This window comes from Anolis carolinensis, unplaced genomic scaffold (genome assembly GCF_035594765.1).
Source record: "Anolis carolinensis isolate JA03-04 unplaced genomic scaffold, rAnoCar3.1.pri scaffold_10, whole genome shotgun sequence".
Classification (NCBI taxonomy): Eukaryota; Metazoa; Chordata; class Lepidosauria; order Squamata; family Dactyloidae; genus Anolis; species Anolis carolinensis.
This window is the reverse complement of record NW_026943821.1, coordinates 25,882,453-25,910,172: the sequence shown is the minus strand read 5'-3', so window position 1 is coordinate 25,910,172 and position 27,720 is coordinate 25,882,453. Positions and strand designations below refer to the sequence as shown.

The window sequence follows — 27,720 nt, the reverse complement described above, 5'->3', positions numbered from 1 at the left end:
GTTTTAGACAGACACAGAGGCATTTTTTAACATCTTTCCAGCTTCACGATTCCGGCCACAGGGGGAGCTGTTGCTTCACCGTCCATTGGTGGCTGTTCTTTCTCTTCTTTTCCTCGTGAGCAGTTTTATGGTGTTGTAAATTAGTTAAATTAGCCTCCCGCATAAAGCGTACCTAAATTTCCCTAATTGACAGATTCAACTGTCTTTCGGGGCTGCTAGGTCAACAGCAAGCCGGGGCTTTTTTTTTTTTTTTTTTTAATGGTCGGAGGCTTAACCCGACCCGGGCTTCGAACTCATGACCTCTCGGTCAGTAGTGATTTATAGCAGCTGGTTACTAGCTAGCTGCGCCACAGCCCGGCCCCTATCATTTGCTTTTGTTATAAAGGTTTCTTTGGACTCTAATTTCTTTTTAATGGAAATATTTTTTTCAACTTTGCACCCTGCAGGGCAGGCACATCTTTGGGATCTGTGAGCAAATCCTGAGCCACAGCCCTGCCAACCTCCTGAATCAAACGGCCGTTTTGGAGACGGTGGAGCTCGTGCCGACGGGGCCCGAAGACAGCCTGGTGAGCCAGCTCTGCGTGAATCTCCTTCTCTTTCTCTCTCTCTCGTAAGGATATTACCCGGTTTCCCCAAAAATAAGACGGTGTCTTATAATAATAATAATAATAATAAAAAAAAAAACTTTATTTATACCCCGCCACCATCTCCCCAACGGGGACTCGGGGCGGCTTACATGGGGCCATGCCCAGAACAGTACAATATAACAGAATAAAACAACATATCATAACACCATATAACAGTACAAAAATAATCAAATACATTACAGCACAAATACATATATTATTTAATATAAATATATTAATTTAATATAAATATATTAATTTTCGCTCCCAAAGATGTGCTACGTACACACATACACATTTTTCACTTTTATTATGTGTATCGGGACCCCGGTGGTGCAGCGTGTTAAAGCGCTGAGCTGCTGAACTTGCAGATTGAAAGGTTGCAGGTTCAAACCCGGGGAGTGGAATGAGCTCCCGCTGTTAGCTCCAGCTTCTGCCAACCTAGCAGTTCGAAAACGTGCAAATGTGAGTAGATCAATAGGTACTGCTCAGGCGGGAAGGTAACGGTGCTCCATGCAGTCATGCATGGAGCATGCATGACTTTAGGACAACAACACCAAGTCCAAAAATTAATACAGTAGAGTCTCACTTATCCAACATACGTTCTGGATTATCCAACGCATTTTTGTAGTCAGTTTTCAATACATTGTGATATTTTGGTGCTAAATTCGTAAATACAGTAATTACTACATAGCATTAATGTGTATTGAACTACTTTTTCTGTCAAATTTGTTGTATAACATGATGTTTTGGTGCTTAATTTGTAAAATCATAACCTAATGTAATGTTTAATAGGCTTTTCCTTAATCTCTCCTTATTATCCAACATATTTGCTTATCCAACGTTCTGCCGGCCCGTTTACGTTGGATAAGAGAGACTCTACTGTAATTGCAGACACTGCTTTGGCACTCAAAGTCTGCCGTTTTCGCTTACCCCTTTGTGTGTATGCATGCTATTTAGGTTATGTACTGTATATAGTTAAGTATAAGCCTAGTTTTTCAGCCCTTTCTTTAAGCCTGAAAAAGCCCCCCTCGGCTTATACTCGGGTGAGGGTCCTGGTTGGCTTATATTTGGGTCAGCTTGTACTCGAGAATATATGGTACATTTCTTATTTTTCTCTATTATTATTGATATTATTACATTTATTATTTTTCTCTATTATTATTGGTATTATTACATTTATTATTTTTCTCTATTATTGTTGCTACTATTATATTTATTTTAATCTATTTTTATTTTTATTAATAATACATTTATTATTTCACTCTGATCTTATTATTATTATTGCATTTATTATTTTACTGTATTTATTTTTACATGTATTATTTTTCTGTATTTATTATTATTACTACATGTATTATTTTTCTCTATTATTATTGGTATTATTACATTTATTATTTTTCTCTATTATTGTTGCTACTATTACATTTATTTTAATCTATTTTTTATTTTTATTAATAATACATTTATTATTTCACTCTGATCTTATTATTATTATTGCATTTATTATTTTACTCTATTTATTATTACATGTATTATTTTTCTGTATTTCTTATTATTACTACATGTATTATTTTTCTCTATTATTATTGGTATTATTACATTTATTATTTTTCTCTATTGTTGCTACTATTACATTTATTTTAATCTATTTTTATTATTACTGTTAATACATTTATTATTTTACTCTGATCCTATTATTATTATTGCATTTATTATTTTACTCTATTTATTATTACATGTATTATTTTCCTGTATTTATTATTATTATTAGATGTATTATTTTACGCCATTACTATTAAAAAGGATACATAAGCACATTTACATTGAAGAAGATGAGAATAATGATTGGATCAGAGTTGGACAGTCTTATCTTAAATTTGAGCTTGATGTAAATATTCAAAAACATTTAACCTACCGATGCTTCAAATAATGTAATTTTATTGGTATCTATTTTTATTTCTGAAATTTACCTCTCTCAGCTTATACGGGAGTCAATGTTTTCCCAGTTTTTTTGCGGTAAAATTAGGTGCCTCGGCTTATATTCGGGTCGGCTTATACTCAAGTATATACGGTAATTTTATTGATATCTCGGCTTATACTAGAGTCAATGTTTTCCCAGTTTTTTTGCGGTAAAATTAGGTGCCTCGGCTTATATTCGGGTCGGCTTATACTCAAGTATATACGGTAATTTTATTGATATCTCGGCTTATACTGGAGTCAATGTTTTCCCAGTTTTTTTGTGGTAATATTAGGTGCCTCGACTTATATTCGGGTCGGCTTATACTCGAGTATATACGGTAATTTTATTGGTATCTTGGCTTATACTGGAGTCAATGTTTTCCCAGTTTTTTGTGGTAAATTTAGGTGCCTCGGCTTATATCCGGGTCGGCTTATACTCGAGTATATACAGTATGTACATAATGAAATACCTTGGAGATGGGACCTAGATCTATACATGACATTTATTTATGTTTCATGTAAACCTTACACGCATAGCCTGGAGGTAATTTCATACATTGTTTTTTTAATAATTTGTGCATGAAATAAAGCTTGTGTACATTGGACCTGCTGAAAACAAAGGTGTGACTTTCTTGCCCAGAGCCCCCGGTAGCGCAGCGTGTTAAAGCATTGAGCTGCTGAACTTGCAGACTTAAAGGTTGCAGGTTCGAATCCGGGGAGCAGAGTGAGCTTCTGCCAACCTAGCAGTTTGAAAACATGCAAATGTGAGTAGATCAATAGGTCCGGCAGGAAGGTAACGGCGCTCCATGCAGTCATGCCAGTGGCCACATGACACAAACATACATCCACAAGTGTAAAGCAAGTGTATGGTCCCTCCTCCCTGATCCCCAAAACCGAATTCGTTTCTGATATCTCTCCCTTCTTCTCTCTTCAGGGCATTGAGATTAAGTCCTCGCCTTCTTGTCTCCATTTCATATCGGGAACGGCCCCCGAGGTGAGTGAGACTCAAGCAGAAAATATATTCGCGGCATTGGCTCATCCCCTCGAGCCCATTCCTGCCGGGAACACGAAACGAGATCTTAAAACAGCCCTTTGCTGGGCAGAATGGGGCTCAAGCAAAAGTTTGGAAACTTTGCTTTTTTGGGATTACAATGCCCAGAACCTCCTGGGAGATTTGAGGAGCTGTCATAAGTAACACTTCGAAAATTTATGCCCCTTAATGCAGCTCCTCATGTTGTGGTGACCCCCCAACCATAAAATTATTATTTTATCGTTTTTCAGTCTAACAGCCGAGTTACCTGTGTGCCATTACATCAGTGGTTCTCAACCTTCCTAATGCAGCTCCTCGTGTTTTGGTGATCCCCAACCATAAAATTATTATTTTATGGTTTTTCAGTCTAACAGCTGAGTTACCTGTGTGCCATTACATCAGTGGTTCTCAACCTTCCTAATGCAGCTCCTCATGTTGTGGTGACCCCCAACCATAAAATTATTAATTTATGGTTTTTCAGTCTAACAAGCTGAGTTACCTGTGTGCCATTACATCAGTGGTTCTCAACCTTCCTAACGCAGCTCCTTATGTTGTGGGGATCTCCAACCATAAAATTATTATTTTATGGTTTTTCAGTCTAACAGCTGAGTTACCTGTGTGCCATTACATCAGTGGTTCTCAACCTTCCTAATGCAGCTCCTCAAGTTGTGGTGACCCCCCAACCATAAAATTATTATTTTATCATTTTTCAGTCTAACAGCCGAGTTACCTGAGTGCCATTACACCAGTGGTTCTCAACCTTCCTAACGCAGCTCCTCATGTTTTGGTGATCCCCAACCATAAAATTATTATTATTTTATGGTTTTTCAGTCTAACAGCTGAGTTACCTGCGTCATGCTAAACTTATCCGGAAACCTTTCTCCCCGTGTTCCTCTCGGCACGGCTCGTTCGTTCTCTCGCATCCCTTGCCGAGCTGGAATGACTGAAAAGGTCAGGGCTTAAAGTTAATGCTTAATCCCTTCTTTGGCTGCAGCAACAACTTTCTCCCCCTTTGCAATCTCGACTTTCACTGTCTAGAAAGCTTCTTAACTTACTTGGATTTCACTACGTCGCCTCTTTCCAGTATTAGCAGACTTGGACTTGACGTTGTCCTGTTGTGTTTGCTTTTTTTCAGTCTTCGGCCGAACACGGCAACAGGGTCCTCCCGGGAGACGAGGTTCTGCAAGTCAACGGTCAGGTTGTGGTACGTAGAAGCACCTTCCTTTATTTTCCCAATTTCCAACCTAACTTGGGTAGGATTTGCTGGGATATTCGTATATTTATTACTTGGGTGGCGCAGCGGGTTGTGCCGCTGAGCTGCTGAACTTGCTGATCGAATGTTGAAAGGGTTGTTGTATGTTTTCCAGGCTGTATGGTTATGTTCCAGAAGCATTCTCCCCTGACGTTTCACCCACATCCATGGCAGGCATCCTCAGGGGTTGTGAGGTCTGCTGGAAACTAGGCAAGTGGGGCTTATATATCTGTGGAATGATGTCCAGGGCGGGAGAAAGAAAGAACTCCTGTCTGTCTGTTGGAGGCAAGTGTGAATGTTGTAAATGGACACCTTGATTAGCATTGAAAAGCCTAGCAGCTTCAAAGTCTGGCTGTTCCTGCCTGGGGGAATCCTTTGTTGGGAGGTGTTAGTTCTTTCTCCTACCCTGGACATTCCACAGATATAATAATAAATAATAAAACTTTATTTATACCCCGCCACCATCTCCCCGCGGGGACTCGGGGCGGCTTGCATGGGGCAGAGGCCCAAACAACATAAGGACAAAATAAACAGCAACATAATATTTATTTATTTATTTATTTATTGACTACATTTATATCCCGCTCTTCAATCTCCGAAGGGGACTCAGAGCGGCTTACAAATCAAATGAACATACACTATATTATTAGCATAGCACAATATAAGCATTAAATTACTATAGCCTTATATGGTAATACTAGCTGTGCCCGGCCACGCGTTGCTGTGGCAAAGTATGGTGGTATGGGAAATAAAGTATTGAGGAATTGGTGGTAGTTAAGGTCAAGGGTCCCCTGGCCTGAGTGGGTTGCTAGGAGACCAAGTGAGCGGAGCTTAGCCTTCTAACTGGCAGCAATTGGATAAAAACAATTATTCCTCTCCCTCTAATTAGGACTTTATTTTTCTTTTCTTTTTGTTGTATCAAACTAGAGGCATGGATGAGGGGTTGTGCTGTCAATTTTCGAGGTTGTGGGGTGTTTACTTTTGTTGTTTTGTCCGCTGCCGTGATGCCATAACTCTTTTATATATATAGATTATTATTAGTAATATTACATCGACTATATAATATATAATTAATATTATGATATTGTATTATTAGTAGTATAATATTGTATTGCATTATATTATTATCAATATTATATGTACAGTAGAGTCTCACTTATCCAAGCTAAACGGGCCAGCAGAAGCTTGGATAAACGAATATCTTGGATAATAAGGAGGGATTAAGGAAAAGTCTATTAAACATCAAATTAGGTTATGATTTTACAAATTAAGCACCAAAACATCATGTCATACAACAAATTTGACAGAAAAAGTAGTTCAATATGCAGTAATGTTATGTTATAATTACTGTATTTACGAATTTAGCACCAAAATATCATGATATATTGAAAACATTGACTACAAAAATGGCTTGGATTATCCAGAGGCTTGGATAAGCGAGGCTTGGATTAGTGAGACTCTACTGTATATAATACATATAAGCGGCGGAGGGGGGAAAGGAAAGGGCCCGAGGGTGCCTGCCATAGATGTGGGCGAAGCGTCATGAGAGAATGCTTCTGGAACATGGCCCGGAACATGGCTCTGTGATGTGCAATGCAGACATAGAAAAGAACAATGGTTAAAGCAAGCCATATAATGAAGAGATCATTTGTCAATCTGTGCAGGTAGGCTGGACCCGGATGAACCTGGTGAAGAAGCTTCTCGAGACTTCCGATCAGGTGACTTTGGTGCTGAAGAAAATCCCGCTCGTTTTTGCGGAATCGCCCAGCCCGCCCGAGTCTCCTTCTCGACGGCAGGTAAGCAACGGTTTGGGCCAGGTGGGCTCACCTGGAATCCTGTTTCTGCTTCTGAACCACAGTTTGGGAAAGATACTGACACTCACATGTCCAGGGCAGGTGACTCAGATGGTAAAACGAGTCCTATGCTCAACGGCACAGGAACGTGGGTATGTTGAGTGTTGGCAAAGAGAAGACGGAGAGGAAACCTGATAGAAATCTTTAAATATCTGAAGAATGTCATGCAGCAAACTTTTTTCGTGCTCTAGACTGGAAGGAGAATCAGTGCATTCAAAGTACAAGAGAAGTACAATTTGAACAAATAATACAAAATGGACGGGATACAGATGACTATAAAAAATTGAAAGGTGCAACTGGTAGAATCTATAGAATATTTGGGTGGAAGAAAAGAAGGAGAGATTAAAAATCCCACTCTTAAGGAAATATGGGAGGAGGAGTTAGAGATGAAAATAACTGAAATGGAATGGTCGCAATTGTGGAAACAAAGGCACTTGAAAAATTTATCAGTAAGAGTCGAAGAAAATTATTATAAGATAATTTGGAAATGGTATTTAACGCCATTAAAAATGTCAAATGTTAATAAAAACCATCCAAAAAATTGCTGGAGAGGCTGTCAAGAAGTGGGAACATATATACAGTAGAGTCTCACTAATCCAAACCTCGCTTATCCAAGCCTCTGGATAATCCAAGCCATTTTTGTAGTAAATGTTTTCAATATATTGTGATATTTTGGTGCTAAATTCGTAAATACAGTAATTACAACATAACATTACTGCGTATTGAACTACTTTTTCTGTCAAATTTGTTGTATAACATGATGTTTTGGTGCTTCATTTGTAAAATCATAACCTAATTTGATGTTTATTATTTATTATTTATTTATTACAATATTTATATCCCGCCCTTCTCACCCAACAGGGGACTCAGGGCAGCTTACAATAAAACGCATATATAAAAAATTATACAGTACAATATAAATCAGTTAAAAAATTATAACTGATAAAAACATTATAAAATGTACAGTGTAGATATGTGAAATTAGATTACACATTATAAGATAAAACACATTATAAAATATAGGTAGACGTGTTCAGTTAAAAAAAACTGGGTCTGTCGACTGAGTTCTGCGTACATGATAATAATTAACGCTGCCAATTATTATTCAAAAATAATAGGCTTTTTCTTAATTCCTCCTTATTATCCAAGATATTCGCTTATCCAAGCTTCTGCCGGCCCGTTTAGCTTGGATAAGTGAGACTCTACTGTACATATGTGGTGGCATTGTAAATATGCAAGGAAATTTTGGTATAAAATATTTAAAGAGATAGATATAATGAACATCAAATTGGAAAGAAGCCCTGGTATTGCATTATTATCAATTTATAATAACAATAAGATGGAGAAAAAAAAGAAAAAGAAGCAATAACAAATGTATTGACAATAGCAAGATTGCTTACAGCAAGGAACTGGAGAAAAGAAATAAATGTTCAGATTGAAGAATGGTATAAGGAAGTATGGAAATTGGCAATAATTGATAAGCTAACATGCAAATTAAAAGTTAAAAGAGGGATATGGAAAAAAAATGATTTTTGAGGATGTATGGGGGAAATTTATTGAGAAAGGACTCCAAAAAAGGGATGGAGGAAGAAATGAGATTTTGGTTAGACAATGCATAAGAAGTGGGAGGGAGAGATACACAGTGGTGAAGAAATATAAATGGATAAATGTTAACATTGTAGTAGATATAAATCAACAGTAGATATAAAAGAATGATGCAAGTATTTTATGAAACATTATATATCTGCTATGTGATAAAAGTAATTATTGTATGAACTATTTTTTTTTTAAAAGTACAAGGGAAGAGATTCTGCCTAAACATTGGGAATATCTTCTTTGTTGTCAATGCTGTTCAACCATTTGAAGCAGCAACCTTCAGGTCAGCAACCCAACCTTCAGGCCAGCAGTTCAGCCGGCACAAGGGTTTGACCCATTGCACCACCCAGAATTTTTGTCAGCATCGGAATTGTCCACATTGGAGAATTTTGGGCGTTGTAGTCCACCAAATAGCTCTTCTAGATTTTACATGGTTTGTGATGGGTTAAACCGCCAGCTACTGGAAATCTTGTCGACTGGAAGGTCGGTGTGGGTGAGCTCCCACCATCAGCCCTAGCTCTTCTGCGTACCTAGCAATTTGCAAGTAGATAAATAGGTATCACTTCGGCATAGAGGTAAAAGACGCCCCTGAAAGACATGCTGGCTAAATTGATCAGGAAGACGTCCACGGACGTGGAAAATGGAACAAGAGCACCTCCCCACGGCTGGGTTGAGCACAACCTCCAGATGCCGGTGGTGAAAAAGCGGGAAGCCTTGCCTCTGGGTATTGTCTGTCTTTGATATTAATTGTGATAATAATAATAATAATAATAATAATAATAATAATAATAATAATAATAATAGTAACTTTATTTTTATACCCCACCCCATCTCCCCGAAGGGACTCGGGGCGGCTTACATGGGGCCTTGCCCGATAAAACAATCAAATATCAAAACACAGCAATGAAACAATTATCCAATAAAAACATCAGTATCAGTAAAAACAATCGTTAAAATCGACGTGAAACATACAATATTAAAACAGGAGACTAATTCATAGAACCCAGGCAAAGTGCCGAATGTGCCGAAATGGGGAGGGTAATTTCACAGTTGAAATGGACAAAATTCAATATAACATTGGCAATGATGGCATTGAATGTGTGCCTCGTATGTACAGTAGAGTTCAGTTGGGCCGAATGTTGGATAAATGAAACTACTGGATAATAGGGAGGCCCTATTATTCCTCCTGGCAAGCCAGGTGCTTTTCCCTCCCGGCAAGTGACAGCTTGGAGAGATCCACTGCTGCCTAGAAAAACAGCTGTTTTCCAAGGCAGCAATGTGCAAGGGCCTCTCCAAGGGCCGGGTGCTTGCCAGGAGGGAAAAGTCTGTGCTGGTTGCATCTCGTCCCTCCCGGAAAGCACCCGGCTTGCAGAGGCCCGCTGTCTGTAGCTTTCTAGAAAAACAGCAACATGCAACAGGCTTCTCCAAGTGCTGGGCACCTACCGGGAGGATACGCCGGCACGTCGGATAATACAGTGTGTTGAATAAGCAGAAGTCGGATAATTGGAACTCTACTGTATTCTGTAATCGCTCTGAGTTCCGTTGGGAGATTGAGGGGAATGTAAATAAAGTACATTGTTGTTGTTGTTGTTAGTATTATTGATAGGTGCTCAATTTGAAAATAGATTCAGAATCCCCAGCCTGCATGGCAAGTTATAGTTCCAAAAAAGTAACATTTCCAGCTCTGGGTTTTTGTGGTTGCAGACGAGTCCTGAAAGGCATTTCCGGCGCATTACGAATGCCTCAGTAGTGCCGTGTTTCCAAATAAACCTGTGACTCACCTTGTTATGCTTTGTGCTCATCCCTTGCCAGGGTTTTTACAACTCCCTTGCAGTTTCGTTCCTGACTCGGCGGAAAGCACCACCTCGTCCGGGGAGATGAGCATCGGCCTTGCCTCTTACCTGCTCCCGCGCATAGGCCGCTCATGTGTCTCTTTGCTCTCTAGGCACCGGACGCTTTCTTGGACGCTTTGGAGACGTCAAGCCTGCAGAGCGATGAATCCCCAACAAGTTCCGCTTCCCCGACTTCAAGGTTAGGAACGCATTTTTGTAGTCAATGTTTTCAATACATCGTGATATTTTGGTGCTAAATTCGTAAATTCAGTAATTACTACATAGCATTACTGCGTATTGAACTGCTTTTTCTGTCAAATTTGTTGTAAAACATGATGTTTTGGTGCTTAATTTGTAAAATCATAACCTAATTTGATGTGTAATAGGCTTCTCCTTAATCCCTCCTTATTATCCAAGATATTCGCTTATTCAAGCTTCTGCTAGCCCATTTAGCTTGGATAAGTGAGACTCTACTGTATTATTATTATTATTATTATTTTATTGTATGACACAGCAAACGAGATCTATATGCTGGATTTCGTATCACAAAATCACAAGTCGAACACTTCCCAAGTATCTAGGAGTGTGTGATTTATTATTATTATTATTATTATTATTATTATTATTATTATTATTATTATTACACAAAGACATAGTATGACACAGCAAATGAGATCTATATGCTGAATTTTGTTTCACAAAACCACAAGTCGAACACTTCCCAAGTGTCTAGGACTGTGTGATGTATTTTCGGATGATGCGTGCAGATCCCAGTAGGGTGGCCTTTTGCAGTTGACAGATCGTAATTTTGTCAATGTCTATTGTTTCCAAATGCCGGCTGAGATCTTTTGGCACGGCACCCAGTGTGCCCATCACCACCGGGACCACCTGCACTGGTTTCTGCCAGAGTCTTTGCAGTTCAATCTTGAGGTCCTGAGAGCGGCTGAGTTTTTCCTGTTGTTTTTCTTCAATGTGACTGTCACCTGGGATGGCGACATCAATGATCCAAACCTTTTTCTTTTCCACAACTGTGATGTCTGGTGTGTTGTGTTCCAGAACTTTGTCAGTCTGGATTCGGGAGTCCCACAGTCTCTTTGCGTGCTCATTTTCCAAGACTTTTGCAGGTTTGTGATCCCACCAGTTCTTTGCTGCTGGGAGGTGGTACTTGAGGCATAAGTTCCCATGAATCATTTGGGCCACATAGTTGTGCCTCTGTTTGTAGTCTGTCTCTGCGATTTTCTTATAGCAGCTGAGAATGAGGTCAATGGTTTCGTCGGTTTCCTTGCACAGTCTGCATTTTGGGTCATCAGCTGATTTTTCGATCTAGGCCTGAATGGCCTTTGTTCTGATGTCTTGCTCCTGGGCTGCAAGGATCAGGCCTTCTGTCTCCTTCTTCAGGGTCCCAATTCGTGAGCCAGAGCCAGGTCTTCTATTATTATTATTATTATTATTATTATTATTATTATTATTATTATTATTAATGGCCTTTGTCCTGATGGCTTGCTCCTGGGCTACAAGGATCAGGCCTTCTGTCTCCTTCTTCAGGGTCCCATTCGTGAGCCAGAGCCAGGTCTTCTCCTTATCAGCTTTTCCTTCAATTTTGTCAAGGAACTTTCCATGCAGTGTTTTGTTGTGCCAGCTGTCAGCTCTAGTTTGTAGTGCGGTTTTCTTGTACTGGTTTTTTTGTCTGCTGTGCTTTGAGGCGTTTCTGATTTTTGATTTCAATCAAAGCAGGTTCTTCACTTTGCTTTACATATTCTGCCAGGGCATGTTCTTCTTTTTTGTTGTTATTATTATTTGCTCCTTTTTCTCTTTCAACGGCGACTCAAAGTGGCAAACAGTGCTACAAGCAATGCAATATGCATTGTAAATGTAACGTATTATTTTTAGGACTCTCTGGATCCGGCCTGGGCAAACTTCGGCCTTATTTACTGTCCTTAACTATGAAAATGAACAGCATCTGGCTCCCAGTATTTAAAAAAACTCTAAAATCAGGACAGCAAATAAAGAACAACACCCAAAAAGCAGGGGAATTCCAGACAAGACTCAATCAGGGCCAGCTAAAACTCACAATTACTCCAAGAGGGAAACGTTTAGAAAAAAAGTTTTTAAAGAAAAAATCCATGGGGAACTTAAAACTTTCAACAGAAAGGGGAAAGGTCACTGATTTTCCGACAGAGATACTTCATGGGTTCATTCATCGAGAGAGTATTCCCTCTCCGGACAAGTTGGAACACAACTCTTTGCGGTTTGGTTCCTTCTGAAAGTATGACGAGGGCATGACAGCATCACAACACAATGTGTTGCTTACTTGCTTACTTATGTTATTCTTATACTAGCTTAGGCAATGCCCAGGTTCGGTAATTTGGTAAGGATAAACATTAGGAAAAGTCATGGCTTGTTTTAGGATTTTACAAATGGCCCAATTAGAAAATGCATATCACATCAAGCCTGGTCCAGATCCATCGTCAGTTGGGTTCACAGTGCTGTCTGGAAGCGGGTGAACTATAATTCCCAATATTAAGGGGCAATTCCCTCCAAACTCCTATAGTATTGTGTCGTTGAAGGCTTTCATGGCCAGAATCACTGGGTTGCTGTGAGTTTTCCGGGCTGTCTGGCCATGTTCCAGAAGCATTCTCTCCTGACGTTTCGCCCACCTCTATGGCAGGCATCCTCAGAGGTTGTGAGGTCTGTTGGAAAACTAGGCAAGGGTAATTTATATATCTGTGGAATAATGTGCTTCCTGCCTGGGGGAATCCTTTGTTGGGAGGTGTTAGCTGGCCCTGATTGATTCTTGTCTGGAATTCCCCTGCTTTTTGGGTGGAACTGTGAAAGTTAGGCAATCTGACATTTTGACTTTGATGTTTTTCCCCCTGACAGTGTGATGGCTGAGCTAGAACAGAGCACAGATTCTGCATTAGATCTCCCCGCGGACCAAGATGAAGAACAACCAGGCATTGGCTCAAGGCACACGTATGACCTTACGGGACATCTTTCTGGAGAAGGTAAGTGGCATCTCAGTGGATAAATTGTCCTGATATGTTAGACCGGTGGTTCTCAACCTTCCTAATGAAATTATTTTATGGTTTTTCAGTCTAACCGCTGAGTTACCTGTGTGCCATTAGATCAGTGGTTCTCAATCTTCCTGATACCGCGAACCCTTAATGCAGCTCCTCATGTTGTGGTGACCCCCAACCATAAAATTATTTTATGATTTTTCAGTCTAACCGCTGAGTTACCTGTGTGCCATTACATCAGTGGTTCTCAACCTTCCTAATGCTGCGACTTCTTAATGCAGCTCCTCGTGTTGTGGCGACCCGCAACCATAACATTATTTTATGGTCTTGCAGTCTAACCGCTGAGTTACCTGTGTGCCATTACATCAGTGGTTCTTAGCCTTCCTAATGCTGTGACCCCTTAATGCAGCTCATCATGTTGTGGTGACCCCCCCCAAACCATAAAATTATTTTATGGCCTTTCAGTCTAACAGCTGAGTTACCTGTGTGCCATTACATCAGCGGTTTTCAACCTTCCTAATGCCGCGAACCCTTAATGCAGCTCCTCATGTTGTGGTGACCCCCCAACCATAAAATTATTTTTGTTGCTACTGTGGACTGTTGGTTTCCAAACTAATGTACTGATTTTTGTTTTTGTCAGATTCACCCGCAGGAGCGTCGGCTGACCTTGCGCAGAGCTTTGAGGCGGTTTCAGACGAGCACCCGTCCCCAGAAACGTCCACTCCGACCAAACCCAGGTCATTGGAGCTTGGGTTGCAAAGCCCAGAAAGCCCAGAGAATGGATTTGTCCGGGGAAGCCAAGGCTCGGGATCGACCAATTCATCCAAAGAGGTGAGGCTTGTTTTACGTATTCATGGATTTGTTTATTAGGACCCCCCTTTCTTTCCATATTATGTCTGTCATTACTCCAGCTTTTATCGTCAGGAGGATCTGGCATCTATGTAACAAGGTTTTTGTTCCTGGGGTATTATCTTAACATTGTAGCTTGCATTATATGTTAGGGCTCTACAACCCACTTCATCGGATGCAACAATAACGTGCTTTTCTCCCCATTCAGGCTTCTCAGGGGAGCATTGAATATCGAAGAAAGCAAAAAGGTAAGTTTCCATTCCTTACCAGGAGATGGTGGCATGGAAACAAATACAGAAAGCGGGTTGTTTTTCGGGCTGAACGGCCATGATCCAGAAGCATTTTCTCATGGCGTTTCACCCACATAGGGAAACCTTTTACCTTTACTGATGCTTGTCCTCAGGCATGGCCACCCGGTTGAGCCGGCGGCGCATCTCCTGCCAGGAACTGGGCAAAGTGGACTGCGACGGGTGGCTCTTGAAGAAGAAGGACCACGTGGGCTTCATGGCCCAGAAGTGGAAGCGGTTCTGGTTCGTGCTCAAAGGGCAAACGCTCTACTGGTACAGCAACCCCCACGTGAGTGCCTCTTCCTTGCCCGGGCTTGCACTAGATGCTGGTAGTCCAGGTTTTGCTAACTTGCTAACTGCTTGCTAACTGTTTGCTCAATGAAAATCTTGCCGTTTCCAATAGTATTTATAATATACCCTGTTTCCCCGAAAATAAGACATCCCCGAAAAATAAGACCTAGTAGAAGTTTTGCTGAATTACTAAATATAAGGCCTCCCCCGAAAGTAAGACCTAGCAAAGGTTTTGTTTGGAAGCATGCCCGCCAAACAGAACACCAGAGCATGCAGGGTTGGTAAATGTACATACCAGTTGTGGAACTCACTGCCCAGTGAGATTAGGCAAGCCCCCACACTAGCAGCCTTTAAGAAAGACCTGAAAACATGGCTCTTCCGTTGTGCCTTTGGAGAGTAATCACTACATACATCCCTTTTGCTGCTCTTCTTCAATATTTGTCCTCCAGATCGCACCGCCACTTTATGACCCTGTCCTCTGTGGTTTTTACTCCTACTTCCTTTCTCACCTCGAGTTTTAATCTAGTGTTCATGTGGCCCGCCCTTGGTTTTATTGTTCTTTGACCTTGTTTAATGTAGTGTATATTTTCTTTTATTGTGTTGTTTAATGTGCTATGATTTGTTGTTCTATTATATTTTGTTATATTGTATTGTTCTGGGCATGGCCCCATGTAAGCCGCCCCGAGTCCCCATTGGGGAGATGGTGGCAGGGTATAAATAAAGTTTATTATTATTATTATTATTATTATTACATGGAAATAATGGTAGTAACAAGAAATTCTTGATAGGATTCAGAGTTTGTCTGGTTATGTTGGTTTGTAATGACAACTACTGTACAGTATATAATAAATGTTCATTTTTTGTTAAACAATAAATGTGCCTTCTTCTTCATGGAAAAATAAGACATCCTCTGAAAATAAGACCTAGAGCATCTTTGGGAGCAAAAATTAATATAAGACACTGTCTTATTTTCGGGGAAACACGGTAGTACTTTATTGTTAACACAGCAGACTTGCTAGCACATGGCATCCCTTTGGTAGGACTGAAAATCACCCTTAGTAATACTTTTTGCCGGCCTGCAAACCAGTTGCTCTTGGGGTCATGACTCATCTCCTTTGTAGTGGGAAGACCCTTCACGTCAGTCCTAAAGCAATTAAACTTTTGTTGTTTTGACAATTTGACGTTCATGGTTTTTGCCAAGTGGCTCTTCTTTATATACAACCAATGTACGTTGCGCTTTATGACACGACTACAAAGGAATCGTGACAATGTGCCATCAGAGAAAGAGGATGTAGATATGTAAAGATGGATATTTGCAAATGGTTGCTATGAGGACTGTAAAGTAGGATGGATGGCTACCATAGTAAGTTTCCAGTACCATGAAAATCTTCATTCTGCTTCCCCCTTGCTTGCTTTTTGCTATCCAAAAGTTCCTGCAACATTTCAAAATCTCTCCACAAGTAGGAACAGGTTGAACTGCTTCAGGCATGGAATATTTCTCTGCTTTTTGAAAAAGTTTCTCTCTGTGTATGTTGTCTTTCCTTCCATTCTCCAGGATGAAAAAGCGGTGGGCCTCATCAACGTCTCTGCCTACCGACTGGAAAGCACCAAGACGCAGAAAAAGAAATAGTGAGTAACCCAAATGTGGACTTTTCTGGGGTCATTCCGGAATATGTATGTGACGGGTCCCATCATCCGAGTCTCATAATATGATATCAAGCAGGGAAAGGCAACTCAGATAGACACAGAGCGTCATATACCTATCCTCTCCAGTTCTTCACTCATAATTTCCAAATGTTTAGGAAACTTCCCATGCCTCTTCCATAAGTTCCGTATTTATAATTATTTAGTTGTAGATTCTAAGTGCTGGAGCCCTTAGTGGTGCAGTGGGTTAAACTGCTGAGGTGCTGAACTTGCTGACTGAACGGTTGGTGGTTTGAATCCGGGGAGCTGGGTGAGCTCCTGCTGTTAGCCACAGCTTCTGCCAACCTAGCAGTTCGAAAACATGCAAATATGAGTAGATCAATAGGTACCGCTTCTGCGGGAAGGTAACAGCGCCTATGGCCACATGACTTTGGAGGTGTCTATGGACAACGCCGGCTCTTCGGCTTAGAAATTGAGATGAGCACCAACCCCCAGAGTCGGACACGACTGGACTTAACATCAGGGGAAAACCTTTACTTTTACCTTAGATTCTAAGTGAAAGGTGTAGCAGTTTGAGGTCTGTGTTCAAGTCCCTGTTTAGCCACAAAGCTCATGCAATAAACTTGCAATATCTACCAGTTTCACCAATAGTATTGAAGGGACCATAAGCCAGAAAATAGTAAACTTTTGCCGATGTAGCTTTGCCTCTGCATATGCCCCTCCCTTCCTGTGAGCTGGTGCCTTTCTCCAGAAACCTCCAAGACCAAAAGTTAGCTTGAAATCAACAAGTGAGGTCACAGGTATCCCTTATGCCAAAGTGGGTGTGGAAGGTGAGGAAGATCCTCAGCCATTGCTCAATTGTAGATAAGCCAAAGGTATAAATTCTTTGTTTGCTACGCACATGTTGCGGCAGCCATTTGCAAGTACAAACCTTTTGGGGTGTACGGCAGTTCGCCTTCTCACAGCTGTGGTGAAAATAAACTTTGCTTTTTGCATGTTGATTTTTATGATGGTTTTATTGATATTGATGTTTTACTGTTGGAATAATTGTTTTATCGTTTTATTGCTGTATGTTTTGAGCTCGGTCCCCAAGTAAGCCGCTCCGAGTCCCCTCTGGGGAGATGGGGCGGGGTATAAAAATAAAGTTGTTATTATTATTATTATTATTATTATTATTATTATTATTATCAACACAACGACGTTGTATGGCACAGCAAACAAGATCGATATGCTGGATTTCGTTTTGCAAAACCACAAGTCGAACACTTCCCAAGTGTCTAGGACTGTGTGATGTATTTTCTGATGATGTGTGCAGATCCCAGTAGGGTGGCCTTTTGCAGTTGGCAGATGGTAATTTTGTCAATGTCTATTGTTTCCAAATGCCGGCTGAGATCTTTTGGCACAGCACCCAGTGTGCCCATCACCACCGGGACCACCTGTACTGGTTTCTGCCAGAGTCTTTGAAGTTCAATCTTGAGGTCCTGATAGCGGCTGAGTTTTCCTGTTGTTTTTTATCTATTATTATTATTATTATTATTATTATTATTATTATTATTATTGCATCTCTCATGAGACTGAGTTTTTCTGCCTGATTTTCCTCCTGAGCCAGGACCCATTGAAGGTACTGTATATACTTGAGTATAAGGCGACCCGAATATAAGCCGAGGCACCTAACTTTACCACCAAAAAACTGGGAAAACATTGACTCCAGTATAAGCCGAGGTGGGTTTGACTCAGAGGGGAGAATCCCCATGGGAAATCAAACCATTGCTGCCTTTCTTTCCCAGTGTCTTCCAGTTCACGCACGAGAAGTACAAGCCTTTCGTCTTTGCAGCAGAGACCCTGGCTGACCTGAGCATGTAAGTAATGCCAAGGGATTGGCTTGAGCAATACGGGCGTCCACCCTCTTAGCGAGTCCAGAGACATAAACAGAGACTGGTAGTAGTCCTGCAATTCCCCACAATTGGTTCCAGCTTTCCTTCAAGATGAAGATGCAACTTAATTATGCATGATGTTGTGACTCAGCTGGAGTCTCAGAGTGACTCTGATGGGGATTGTGGGATTCAGGTTCCAGATGTTCAAGATTTATTTATTTATTTATTTACAGTATTTATATTCCGCCCTTCTTTCTCACCCCGAAGGGGACTCAGGGCGGATTACAATGAACACATATATGGCAAACATTCAATGCCAACAGACAAACAACATACATTAGACAGACTCAGAGGCATTTTTAACATTTTTCCAACTTCACAATTCCGGCCACAGGGGGAGCTGTTTCTTCACCGTCCAGTAGTGGCTGTACTTCCTCATTCCTTTCCTTGTGTTTTGCTGGCAGTTTTATGGTGTTGTAAATTAGCCTCCCCGCATAAAGCGTCCCTAAATTTCCCTAATTGACAGGTGCAACTGTCTTTCGGGGCTGCATAGGTCAACAGCAAGCCGGGGCTATTAATGGTCGGAGGCTTAACCCGACCCGGGCTTCGAACTCATGACCTCTCGGTCAGTAGTGATTTATATCAGCGGGTTACTAGCCAGCTGCGCCACAGCCCGGGATTCAATCCAAAAGATTGTTGCAAAGCCAAGGCTATACAGAATAGTCCAAGAAAATCTTAGGCGTAAAACAGCCTGTTTTGTTTCACCAGGTGGGTCAGCCGCTTGATCACAACAATGATGAAATATACTTCGAGTCACAAGTCGGTCCCGCCCAGGCAAGAAGGCAAGTTTCCTGCTAAAATATAATATCTTTATGTACCTTATTTCATGCCGGAGTGGGCAACATACAGCCTATGGACTGCGCGAGGTCCTCGAGGCTCCAAAGTGTGACCCCTGAAGCCCCCACCCGAAAAAATCTGAGCTATTCGATCCACCCCAAGATGCGCAGTTAGCCCTCCATATTCATGGGTTCAGCATCTACGGATTCAACAAGCCACAATTCAACAAGCCACAATGTCTCTAGCACATATTGGAGTTGTTTGCCATTTTATATAAAGTTCTAGCTTTGCCCGGCCACACGTTGCTGTGGCTTATGGGAATCCTTTGTTGGCCAGGTGGAATAGCAGTGAATAGCCTTGCAGTCTCAAAGCCTGGCCGTTTTCTGGAGTAGCTGGAGCTTTTTGTTTTTTTGTTTGTTTTTTTTAAAATAATTTTTTATTTTTTTAAACACAAACAATACATACCGTAGACATACAAAACATTTACAATTCCCACCACCAACACGAGGATTGTTTTCTTTTTACATATTCGTTTCTTTATGAGACAATTTTTATATCTTTATCTTTATCCATTTCCAACCTATATACTATATAACATTTGTATCTTATTTCTTATGGCTTGATCTCCAGATTGATTCATGATATAGTTCTTTACCATTGACCATCTTTCTTCCATTTCTCTTGTTCTATTTTCATTAGTTTTTACAACGTTTAGTTTCACATTCATAATTTCAAATTCCATTTGCTCCACCATATATTGGTACCATTTATTTACTGTCCATTTTGATTTATCTTTCCACCCTAATACTGTTACTGCTTGTGCACATTCAATTATTGCTTCTTTTATTTCCCTTTTATTTCCCATTTCCTCTCTTTTCCCTAATACCGCTATTTCCTTTGTTATGACCCACTCATTTCCTAGTATTTGATTTGACTCATTTTGTATAGTCTGCCAAAAATATTGTACAGCTGGAGCTTTTTGTTGTATGAACGTAGAGGCATGGATGAGGGGTTGTGCTGCCAAGTTTAGTGTTTCTGGGATGTGTAGTTTTGTTGTTTTGTCCTAGGCCGAAATTTCATTACCCTTCTATATATATAAAAGAGTGATGGCATCACGGCGACCCACAAAACAACAAAACTACAGGCCCCCCAACCTCGAAATTTGACAACTCAACCCTTCATCCACGCCTCTAGGTTGATACAACAAAAAGAAAAGAAAAATAAAGTCCTAATTAGAGAGAGAGGAATAATTGCTTTTATCCAATTGCTGCCAGTTAGAAGGCTAAGCTCCTCCAACTTGGTCTCCTAGCAACCCCAAAAAAATTAATAAAAAACACTAAAAAAATTAATACAATAAAATACTATAATAACAGAAAATAACTAAAAATAATACAAGAAAATAATAATATATAATAAATAAAAATATAACTTACAATAAAATTAATTAAAAAATGCAAATAACGTCAAATAAAAATTACACAATTTTTAACCAATACCACCACCACTTTGCCACAGCAACGCGTGGCCGGGCACAGCTAGTTTATATATATAGATGTCATTTTACTATATAAAATAAGAACACTCTGTTCATGGTCTTCCACCAAGACCCTCACTCCTGGGCTCCTTTCCTCTGACAGATTGCTACAGCGAAACAGAAGCAGAAGATCCAGAAGAAGACTCTCCCAGGCACAGCCTTGAGCGGGTGAGCATCCTACTGATGGACCACGTTCCTGGATTCGTCTTACTATGCAATCCAATAAATATTTAAGCTCTAGTATGGGAGGAATGGCAATGAAAGGTGGAGAGCGGAGTGTCTTCCGGATATTTTTGGACTGCAGATCCGATGGGATTCGTGGGTCCAAAACATCTGGATCCAAAACTGCCCACCTTGCTTCTATGCTGGCATAATTTCAGACAGTTTGGCGGTACAAAAGATTCAGCTGAAAGTGAGGAATTGTCAAACACAATTTATATACAGTAGAGTCTCACTTATCCAAGCTAAACGGGCTGGCAGAATGTTGGATAAGCGAATATCTTGGATAATAAGGAGGGATTAAGGAAAAGCCTATTAAACATCAAATTAGGTTATGATTTTACAAATTAAGCACAAAAATATCATGTTTTACAACAAATTTGACAGAAAAAGTAGTTCAATACGCAGTTATGTTACGTTGTAATTACTGTATTTACGAATTTAGCACCAAAATATCACGATATATTGAAAATATTGACTACAAAAATGGCTTGGATTATCCAGAAGCTTGGATGAGCGAGGCTTGGATAAGTGAGACTCTACTGTATGTGTCTGTATCTCTCATGAGGGGTTGGTTTCACCTCTGATTTGCTAGTAAAACTGAATTACTGTGTTGCAAAATGATGCCTGAAAAAAAATGTGTCGGCAACATGAAACGTTTGGGAAGCTCTGCTCTAGAGTCGAATCCCTTTCAGAGACACACAACCACCAGGAAAATATGCCTCCCTCGTTCAGTTCATGAAATTTCACTATAACTGAGTCTGGTTTCTTTGCAGCCGAAGGGAAGGGCGCTGGAGAAAGACCAGATGCCGACGGGTGCCGCGGGGAGCAGTGAATCCCCCGTCAAGAGTCCTCTGGGAAGTCCCGTCCTTTGGCAAAAAGAAGACCCCGGCACAGCGTCTTCCTCTCCCACAGGTACGCTCCTCTGGAGGACCTCAACCAAGATCCTTTAATAGCCAGCACTTGGAAAAGTTGTAGCCTGCAAAACTTTGGACATTCCTTGGATGTGTTTTTTCCTGGGTTCCGGTTCTAGGATGAAACCCAAATACATCAGCATGAGAACTTCAACTTGTGTTCCTTCTTTAAAAAAAAATAATATTTTTATTGAAGTTTTACCTTATAAGAGAGAGTAAATTAACATCAAAAGAGTGAGAACATTTGATTGTATAGAAAGTAGGAAAACTGCGATTAAAAAAGGATCAAAAAGGGAGAGGGAGAGAAAAAAACCAAAAAAACAAAAACAAAGCTAAAGTGTCCATATATATATATATATATATATATATATATATATATATATATATATATATAAGCTGTGCCCGGCCACGTGTTGCTGTGGCGTTGTCTGGTGGTGTCTGTATTTTATAGGCAGTGTGGAAGAGGCCTAAGTGAGGCCTAACTTTGCCTGTCCCCTGGGCTGAGTGGGTTGCTAGGAGACCAAGTGAGACCTCCTAACTGGCAGCAATTGGCTAAAAACAATTATTCCTCTCCCTCTAATTAGGACTTTATTTTTCTTTTCTTTTTGTTGTATCAACCTAGAGGCATGGATGAGGGGTTGTGCTGTCAATTTTTGAGGTTGTGGGGTGTTTAGTTTTGTTGTTTTGTCGGTCGCCAGGATTCCATCACTCTTTTATATATATAGAAGATATATACACATATATACATACTTATACATATACACACACACACACACACACACACATATATATATACACACATACATATATATACACATATACACACACACATATATATATACGTATATATACACACACACATACATACATACATATACATACATACACAAAAATCTAAACAATTGGCGATATAAAAATGCAAAAGTACTTGGTAAAGAAACATACCAAAAAGCAAAAGCAAAAAAGCATTAGACACTTTGAGTAGAATCGCTAGATTAGAAGCAGCTGAGATTGGTAATGTTCTAACAAAGAACTGCCAAAAATTGTTAAAGCTAAACTAAACAATCATTGCTGTTCCAGTACAACAGTTGGAAAATATAATAGTAATAATAATAATAATAATAATAATACTAATAGGATTTGTGTTCCTTATGATTGCTGTTCCGTCTTATCTCGAAAATCCATCTCACTCGGCTGATGGTTTCCAACTTGTGTTTTGAAGGAGATCCCGCAGGAGAAGAGCTGGAGTCGCTGATCAGGTGCCTGAAGCAGGGTGGAGTGTCCCTCATTGGGAAGCAGCAGGTCTTCACCCGCGAGTACTACCGGAAATCCTTCGTCAAGCGCAACAAAAACCCAGAGATCAATGAGAAGGTGCATCTCATCCGGACCCTCCAAAGCACACTGAAGGTTGGTTTACCAGCGAGTCTGTAGAACTTGGGAATGTTAGTTTAGGATACAACACTACCTCCCCGGTAGGCTACTCAGGGCATTGTTTTGAACTTCATTGGCTTTTGACGTGGAACAATGCGTTGGATTTACTGATGGAACGTTCTCTCTTTCCTCCAGGCAAAAACTGCTGAGCTCCAGCTCCTTGATATTCTCCTGGACGACTCGGACTTGACTTCTGAGAAATTCAGGCTCTGGAAAGAACAACACCAGGAGCTGTACCAGGAAATCCAGGCCTGGTGGGCCCAGAAGGTCAGCCAAGAAGATGGTGCAAGGACAGGCCCTGCCTCGGACATTTGTCCAGAGGAGGTTGCAGCAGCAGCAGCAGCAGATCCATGAACCCTCATAGGCAGAAGATATCTGGCTCCAAACAATGGAGCAGTTGGAGATCTAGGACTTGGACGTGTATTGGTTCAACAGGACTGGAGGTCTCCCAATGACAGATGTATTACTTTGGTTATGAGAAATCAGCCCTGGTCTAGAGGACTTTCTTGCTCATTCCCCTGAGTCGGACCTGAGGGATTTGCACCACTATCTCCAGACCTTCCTTGCTTAGACGATCCCTTGTTGTCCGAGTATGATGGCCTTCCAAGTTCTTAGAGTTTTTTGAACATATGGAGGTCGGTGCACAGCTGATCAACACAAAGTCTTCACAGAGTGAGGGTCCCAACCAGTGGTGTGGTTGACACCATGATGGTGGCTTCTCAGTCTGTTGCAGCCTTCTTCTGTTGTAACATGAACTATGTGTGGTTGACACCATGATGGTGGCTCCTCAGTCTGTTGCAGCCTTCTTCTGTTGTAACATGAACTATGTGTGGTTGACACCATGATGGTGGCTTCTCAGTCTGTTGCAGCCTTCTTCTGTTGTAGCATGAACTATGTGTGGTTGACACCATGATGGTGGCTTCTCAGTCTGTTGCAGCCTTCTTCTGTTGTAACATGAACTATGTGTGGTTGACACCATGATGGTGGCTTCTCAGTCTGTTGCAGCCTTCTTCTGTTGTAACATGAACTATGTGTGGTTGACACCATGATGGTGGCTTCTCAGTCTGTTGCAGCCTTCTTCTGTTGTAACATGAACTATGTGTGGTTGACACCATGATGGTGGCTTCTCAGTCTGTTGCAGCCTTCTTCTGTTGTAACATGAACTATGTGTGGTTGACACCATGATGGTGGCTTCTCAGTCTGTTGCAGCCTTCTTCTGTTGTAACATGAACTATGTGTGGTTGACACCATGATGGTGGCTTCTCAGTCTGTTGCAGCCTTCTTCTGTTGTAACATGAACTATGTGTGGTTGACACCATGATGGTGGCTTCTCAGTCTGTTGCAGCCTTCTTCTGTTGTAACATGAACTATGTGTGGTTGACACCATGATGGTGGCTTCTCAGTCTGTTGAAGCCTTCTTCTGTTGTAACATGAACTATGTGTGGTTGACACCATGATGGTGGCTTCTCAGTCTGTTGAAGCCTTCTTCAGTTGTAACATCTACCATGTTCTCCTCCGCCTGATCCACCTTTGAGGTCTTCTGATGGTCTCCAGACCATCCTCTCGTTCAAGAGAGTTGTCTCACTGGCAAAAAAATCCTACTGTAGGACTGAGAAAAGATACGGCTTGTCCATTGCCTATTGGGCATTAGAGTTTCAAAGACATTTCAATGGTTCACAAGAAACAGAACGTGGCATTGACTCCTGGTGGATCAACCAGTAGACAAGACAAAACAGGTCAAGATTTCTCTGGCATGTTTCAGGTTGACACTCCTTCCTCAGGTGCATTTGGAGACAACGACAAGAAAAAAAGACATTGTAGTTATTCATAGCTAAAATTCTTATATGTCAGCAGCCCACAGCCAGGAATGTTTTATTTGTGATGATATTTTGTACTTGGACAAATTGTTAAATTGAATTTTTGTTTTTCTAAAAAATCTTATATCTGTCAAATGTACTATTTATTTCTATCACACATGAGCAAAGGCTTATTAACAAAAAAACCCCTCCTCATAAATGTAGAGCAGAGTAAATTATTAGCAGCGGCGTGACCCAGCACCAGTAGCCAAAAGTGATCAAAAGGACAAAAAAAAAACACAGACCAATGTTATCTCTTCCTTAGGAGGCTTTTCTTTGTAGTAAAATAATATGGTTTCACAATTTACAAGAACAAGGTTTCCATAACACAAAGTTCTTTATACTTCCTTCTTTGCTTCCACGCTGGGATTCTTCCTCATGCAGATAAACAGCTTCGCTCTCACAGAGCCTCCTCTCACACCAAACTTGCACAGTAAAGGCTGTGTGGCCATGTTCCAGAAGTATTCTCTCCTGACGTTTCGCCCACATCTATGGCAGGCATCCTCAGAGGTTGTGAGGCATGGATAAACTAGGCAAGGAAGATAAATATATATCTGTGGAGAGTCCAGGATGTGGCAAGAGTCCTTTGTCCGTTGGAAGCCAGCGCTAATGTTTCAGTCAATCAGCCTAATTAGCATTGGAAAGGTTTGTCTCTTGCCTGGAGGGCATCCTTTGTTCAGAGTCATTAGCCGTCCCTGGGGCTCCTCTGCCCTCAGAGTGTTGCTTCCCATCTACTGTTCTGATTTTTGAGTTTTTTAATACTGGTAGCCAGATTTTGTTCATTTTCATGGTTTCCTCCTTTCTGTTGAAGGATGCCCTCCAGGCAAGAGACAAACCTTTCCAATGCTAATTAGGGTGGATACGGGGGGGGGCCGACTATATCACATAGACGGAGGAGACATATTAGCCAAGGTGCCTTTTGCACTGACAACGTGGTGTAGCAGAATGAGCTGGACTTCTACCAGGAAGATTTGGTTTCAACCCCTTCTCCTCCCCTTTAGCTAACTAATTTTGGCCCTTTTACGTCCATTTGGCCTGGCTTTCTTCATTGGGTTGTGATGTAGACACAACCCACTCCTCCCAGTAGCTCCCAACACCCACTCATCCCTTTTTCCTGGATTCAACTGTGACAACGAGATCGTTATTATAATGAGATCATTACACATAATTGATCAGGCAGAGATGGTTTGGAATAATAAGCAACTGGTTGTTGGGGATGCGGATGAGTATATGGAAAGTAATTTATATTATAGTTTTCTCTATGGTTCGTTTCAATCCCAATGTATGTGGCTCTCTGTTTGTTGATGAACCAACCTGGACACAGAATATTATTTGAGAACACAGAAATGCTTGACCACTCCAACAACGATCATGTCAGACGACACAGAGAAGCCACTGAAATCCACAAGCATGTGGACAACGTCAACAGAAAGGAAGAAACATGAAAATGAACAAAAAAAACTTCTTAGTAATTAACTTGGTGTCTTTTTTCCCTCCACCCATGAATGAGTAACAGGGAAGGAATGTTTGAACTGAATCCAGCACAAGCTTGTGAGAACAGATGCCGTTTCCTAGCTATTTTGCACATTCCTTTGTGTGATAATATGGAAGGTATTTGAAGTGAAATAAAACTCACCTCCTCCCTCGAAGCTGCTGAAAGAGAGGAAAAATCAGCCTTACATAAGAGTGACTCCAGATGTTCTTGGATTGTAATTCCTGCCCATCAGCTCTGTCGGCCGGGGAGGATGGGATGTGCAGTTTTATATTTATATTTATTTTTATACAGTATTTGTATAAAAATAATATTTATATTTATATTTATTTCTATCCCACTTTTCTCATATATCTATATATATAAAAGGGTAATGAAATTTCGGCCTAGGACAAAACAACAAAACTGCACATCCCAGAAACACTAAATTTGGCAGCACAACCCCTCATCCATGCCTCTACGTTCATACAACAAAAAGAAAAGAAAAATAAAGTCCTAATTCGAGGGAGAGGAATCATTGTTTTTATCCAATTGCTGCCAGTTAAAAGGCTAAGCTCTGCCCACTTGGTCTCCTAGCAACCCACTCAGCCCAGGGGACAGGCAGAGTTAGGCTTCTTCCCCACTGCCTATAAAATAGATTATCAGATTTGAACTGGATTATATGGCAGTATAGACTCAAGGCCCTTCCACACAGCTATATAACCCATTTATAATCCTATATTATCTGCTTTGAACTGGATTATCTTGACTCCACACTGCCATATAATCCACTTCAGTGTGCACTCGGACACAACTGGACTTAATGTCAGGAGAAAACCTTTACCTTTTACCTTAACTACCACCAATTCCTCAATACTTTATTTCCCATACCACCATACAAATACATCCAACCACAGTACATAATCGGATTAAAACATCATATCCTAATATAAAAAACCCCAATTAACATATCAGATAAAACAATTGTAACAACTTGCAGCAAGTTTGAAGAATTAAAGGGATCAGCAACTCCCACCCCTAGTTTACACCTCTGATGCAGCCATGTCTAATTTTATAATATTTTAACTAGTTCAATACACACTTTCAATAGTATTGTGCCATAGTTCTGAGTGTAATAAGTGCGCAAGTAAACAAAAAAAACCTTTCACATTAATAGATTGCTCTCAAGGATTTCTCAATAGAATAATAGAGTTGGAATATGGAACATGGCCAAACAGCCCAGAAAACTCACAGCAACCCAATTTTGTATTCCACAATGTCTCCTGAGTCAATTATAACAATATCATAATATATAATACTCATATTAAATTATAATATACTGTAT

The 27,720-nt window shown here is 40.6% G+C and overlaps 1 protein-coding gene across 2 annotated transcripts in view; it reads left to right on the top strand.

The window, feature by feature from the left end:
- The window catches only part of cnksr1 (connector enhancer of kinase suppressor of Ras 1), a 39,217-nt gene extending 14,149 nt beyond the window's left edge, over window positions 1-25,068 (top strand). For both annotated transcript variants that reach the window (XM_062962241.1, XM_062962242.1), the window contains 16 exons: window positions 447-566; window positions 3,523-3,582; window positions 4,754-4,822; window positions 6,535-6,666; window positions 10,265-10,350; window positions 13,032-13,156; window positions 13,809-13,999; window positions 14,226-14,265; window positions 14,421-14,593; window positions 16,151-16,224; window positions 18,027-18,098; window positions 18,882-18,955; window positions 20,588-20,652; window positions 21,480-21,618; window positions 22,840-23,024; window positions 23,184-25,068. In XM_062962241.1, the coding sequence (XP_062818311.1) occupies window positions 447-566; window positions 3,523-3,582; window positions 4,754-4,822; window positions 6,535-6,666; window positions 10,265-10,350; window positions 13,032-13,156; window positions 13,809-13,999; window positions 14,226-14,265; window positions 14,421-14,593; window positions 16,151-16,224; window positions 18,027-18,098; window positions 18,882-18,955; window positions 20,588-20,652; window positions 21,480-21,618; window positions 22,840-23,024; window positions 23,184-23,402 (1,824 nt within the window). In that variant the 3' untranslated portion in view covers window positions 23,403-25,068. The remainder of the gene's footprint in view (window positions 1-446; window positions 567-3,522; window positions 3,583-4,753; window positions 4,823-6,534; window positions 6,667-10,264; window positions 10,351-13,031; window positions 13,157-13,808; window positions 14,000-14,225; window positions 14,266-14,420; window positions 14,594-16,150; window positions 16,225-18,026; window positions 18,099-18,881; window positions 18,956-20,587; window positions 20,653-21,479; window positions 21,619-22,839; window positions 23,025-23,183) is intronic.
- Window positions 25,069-27,720: the final 2,652 nt, after the last annotated feature.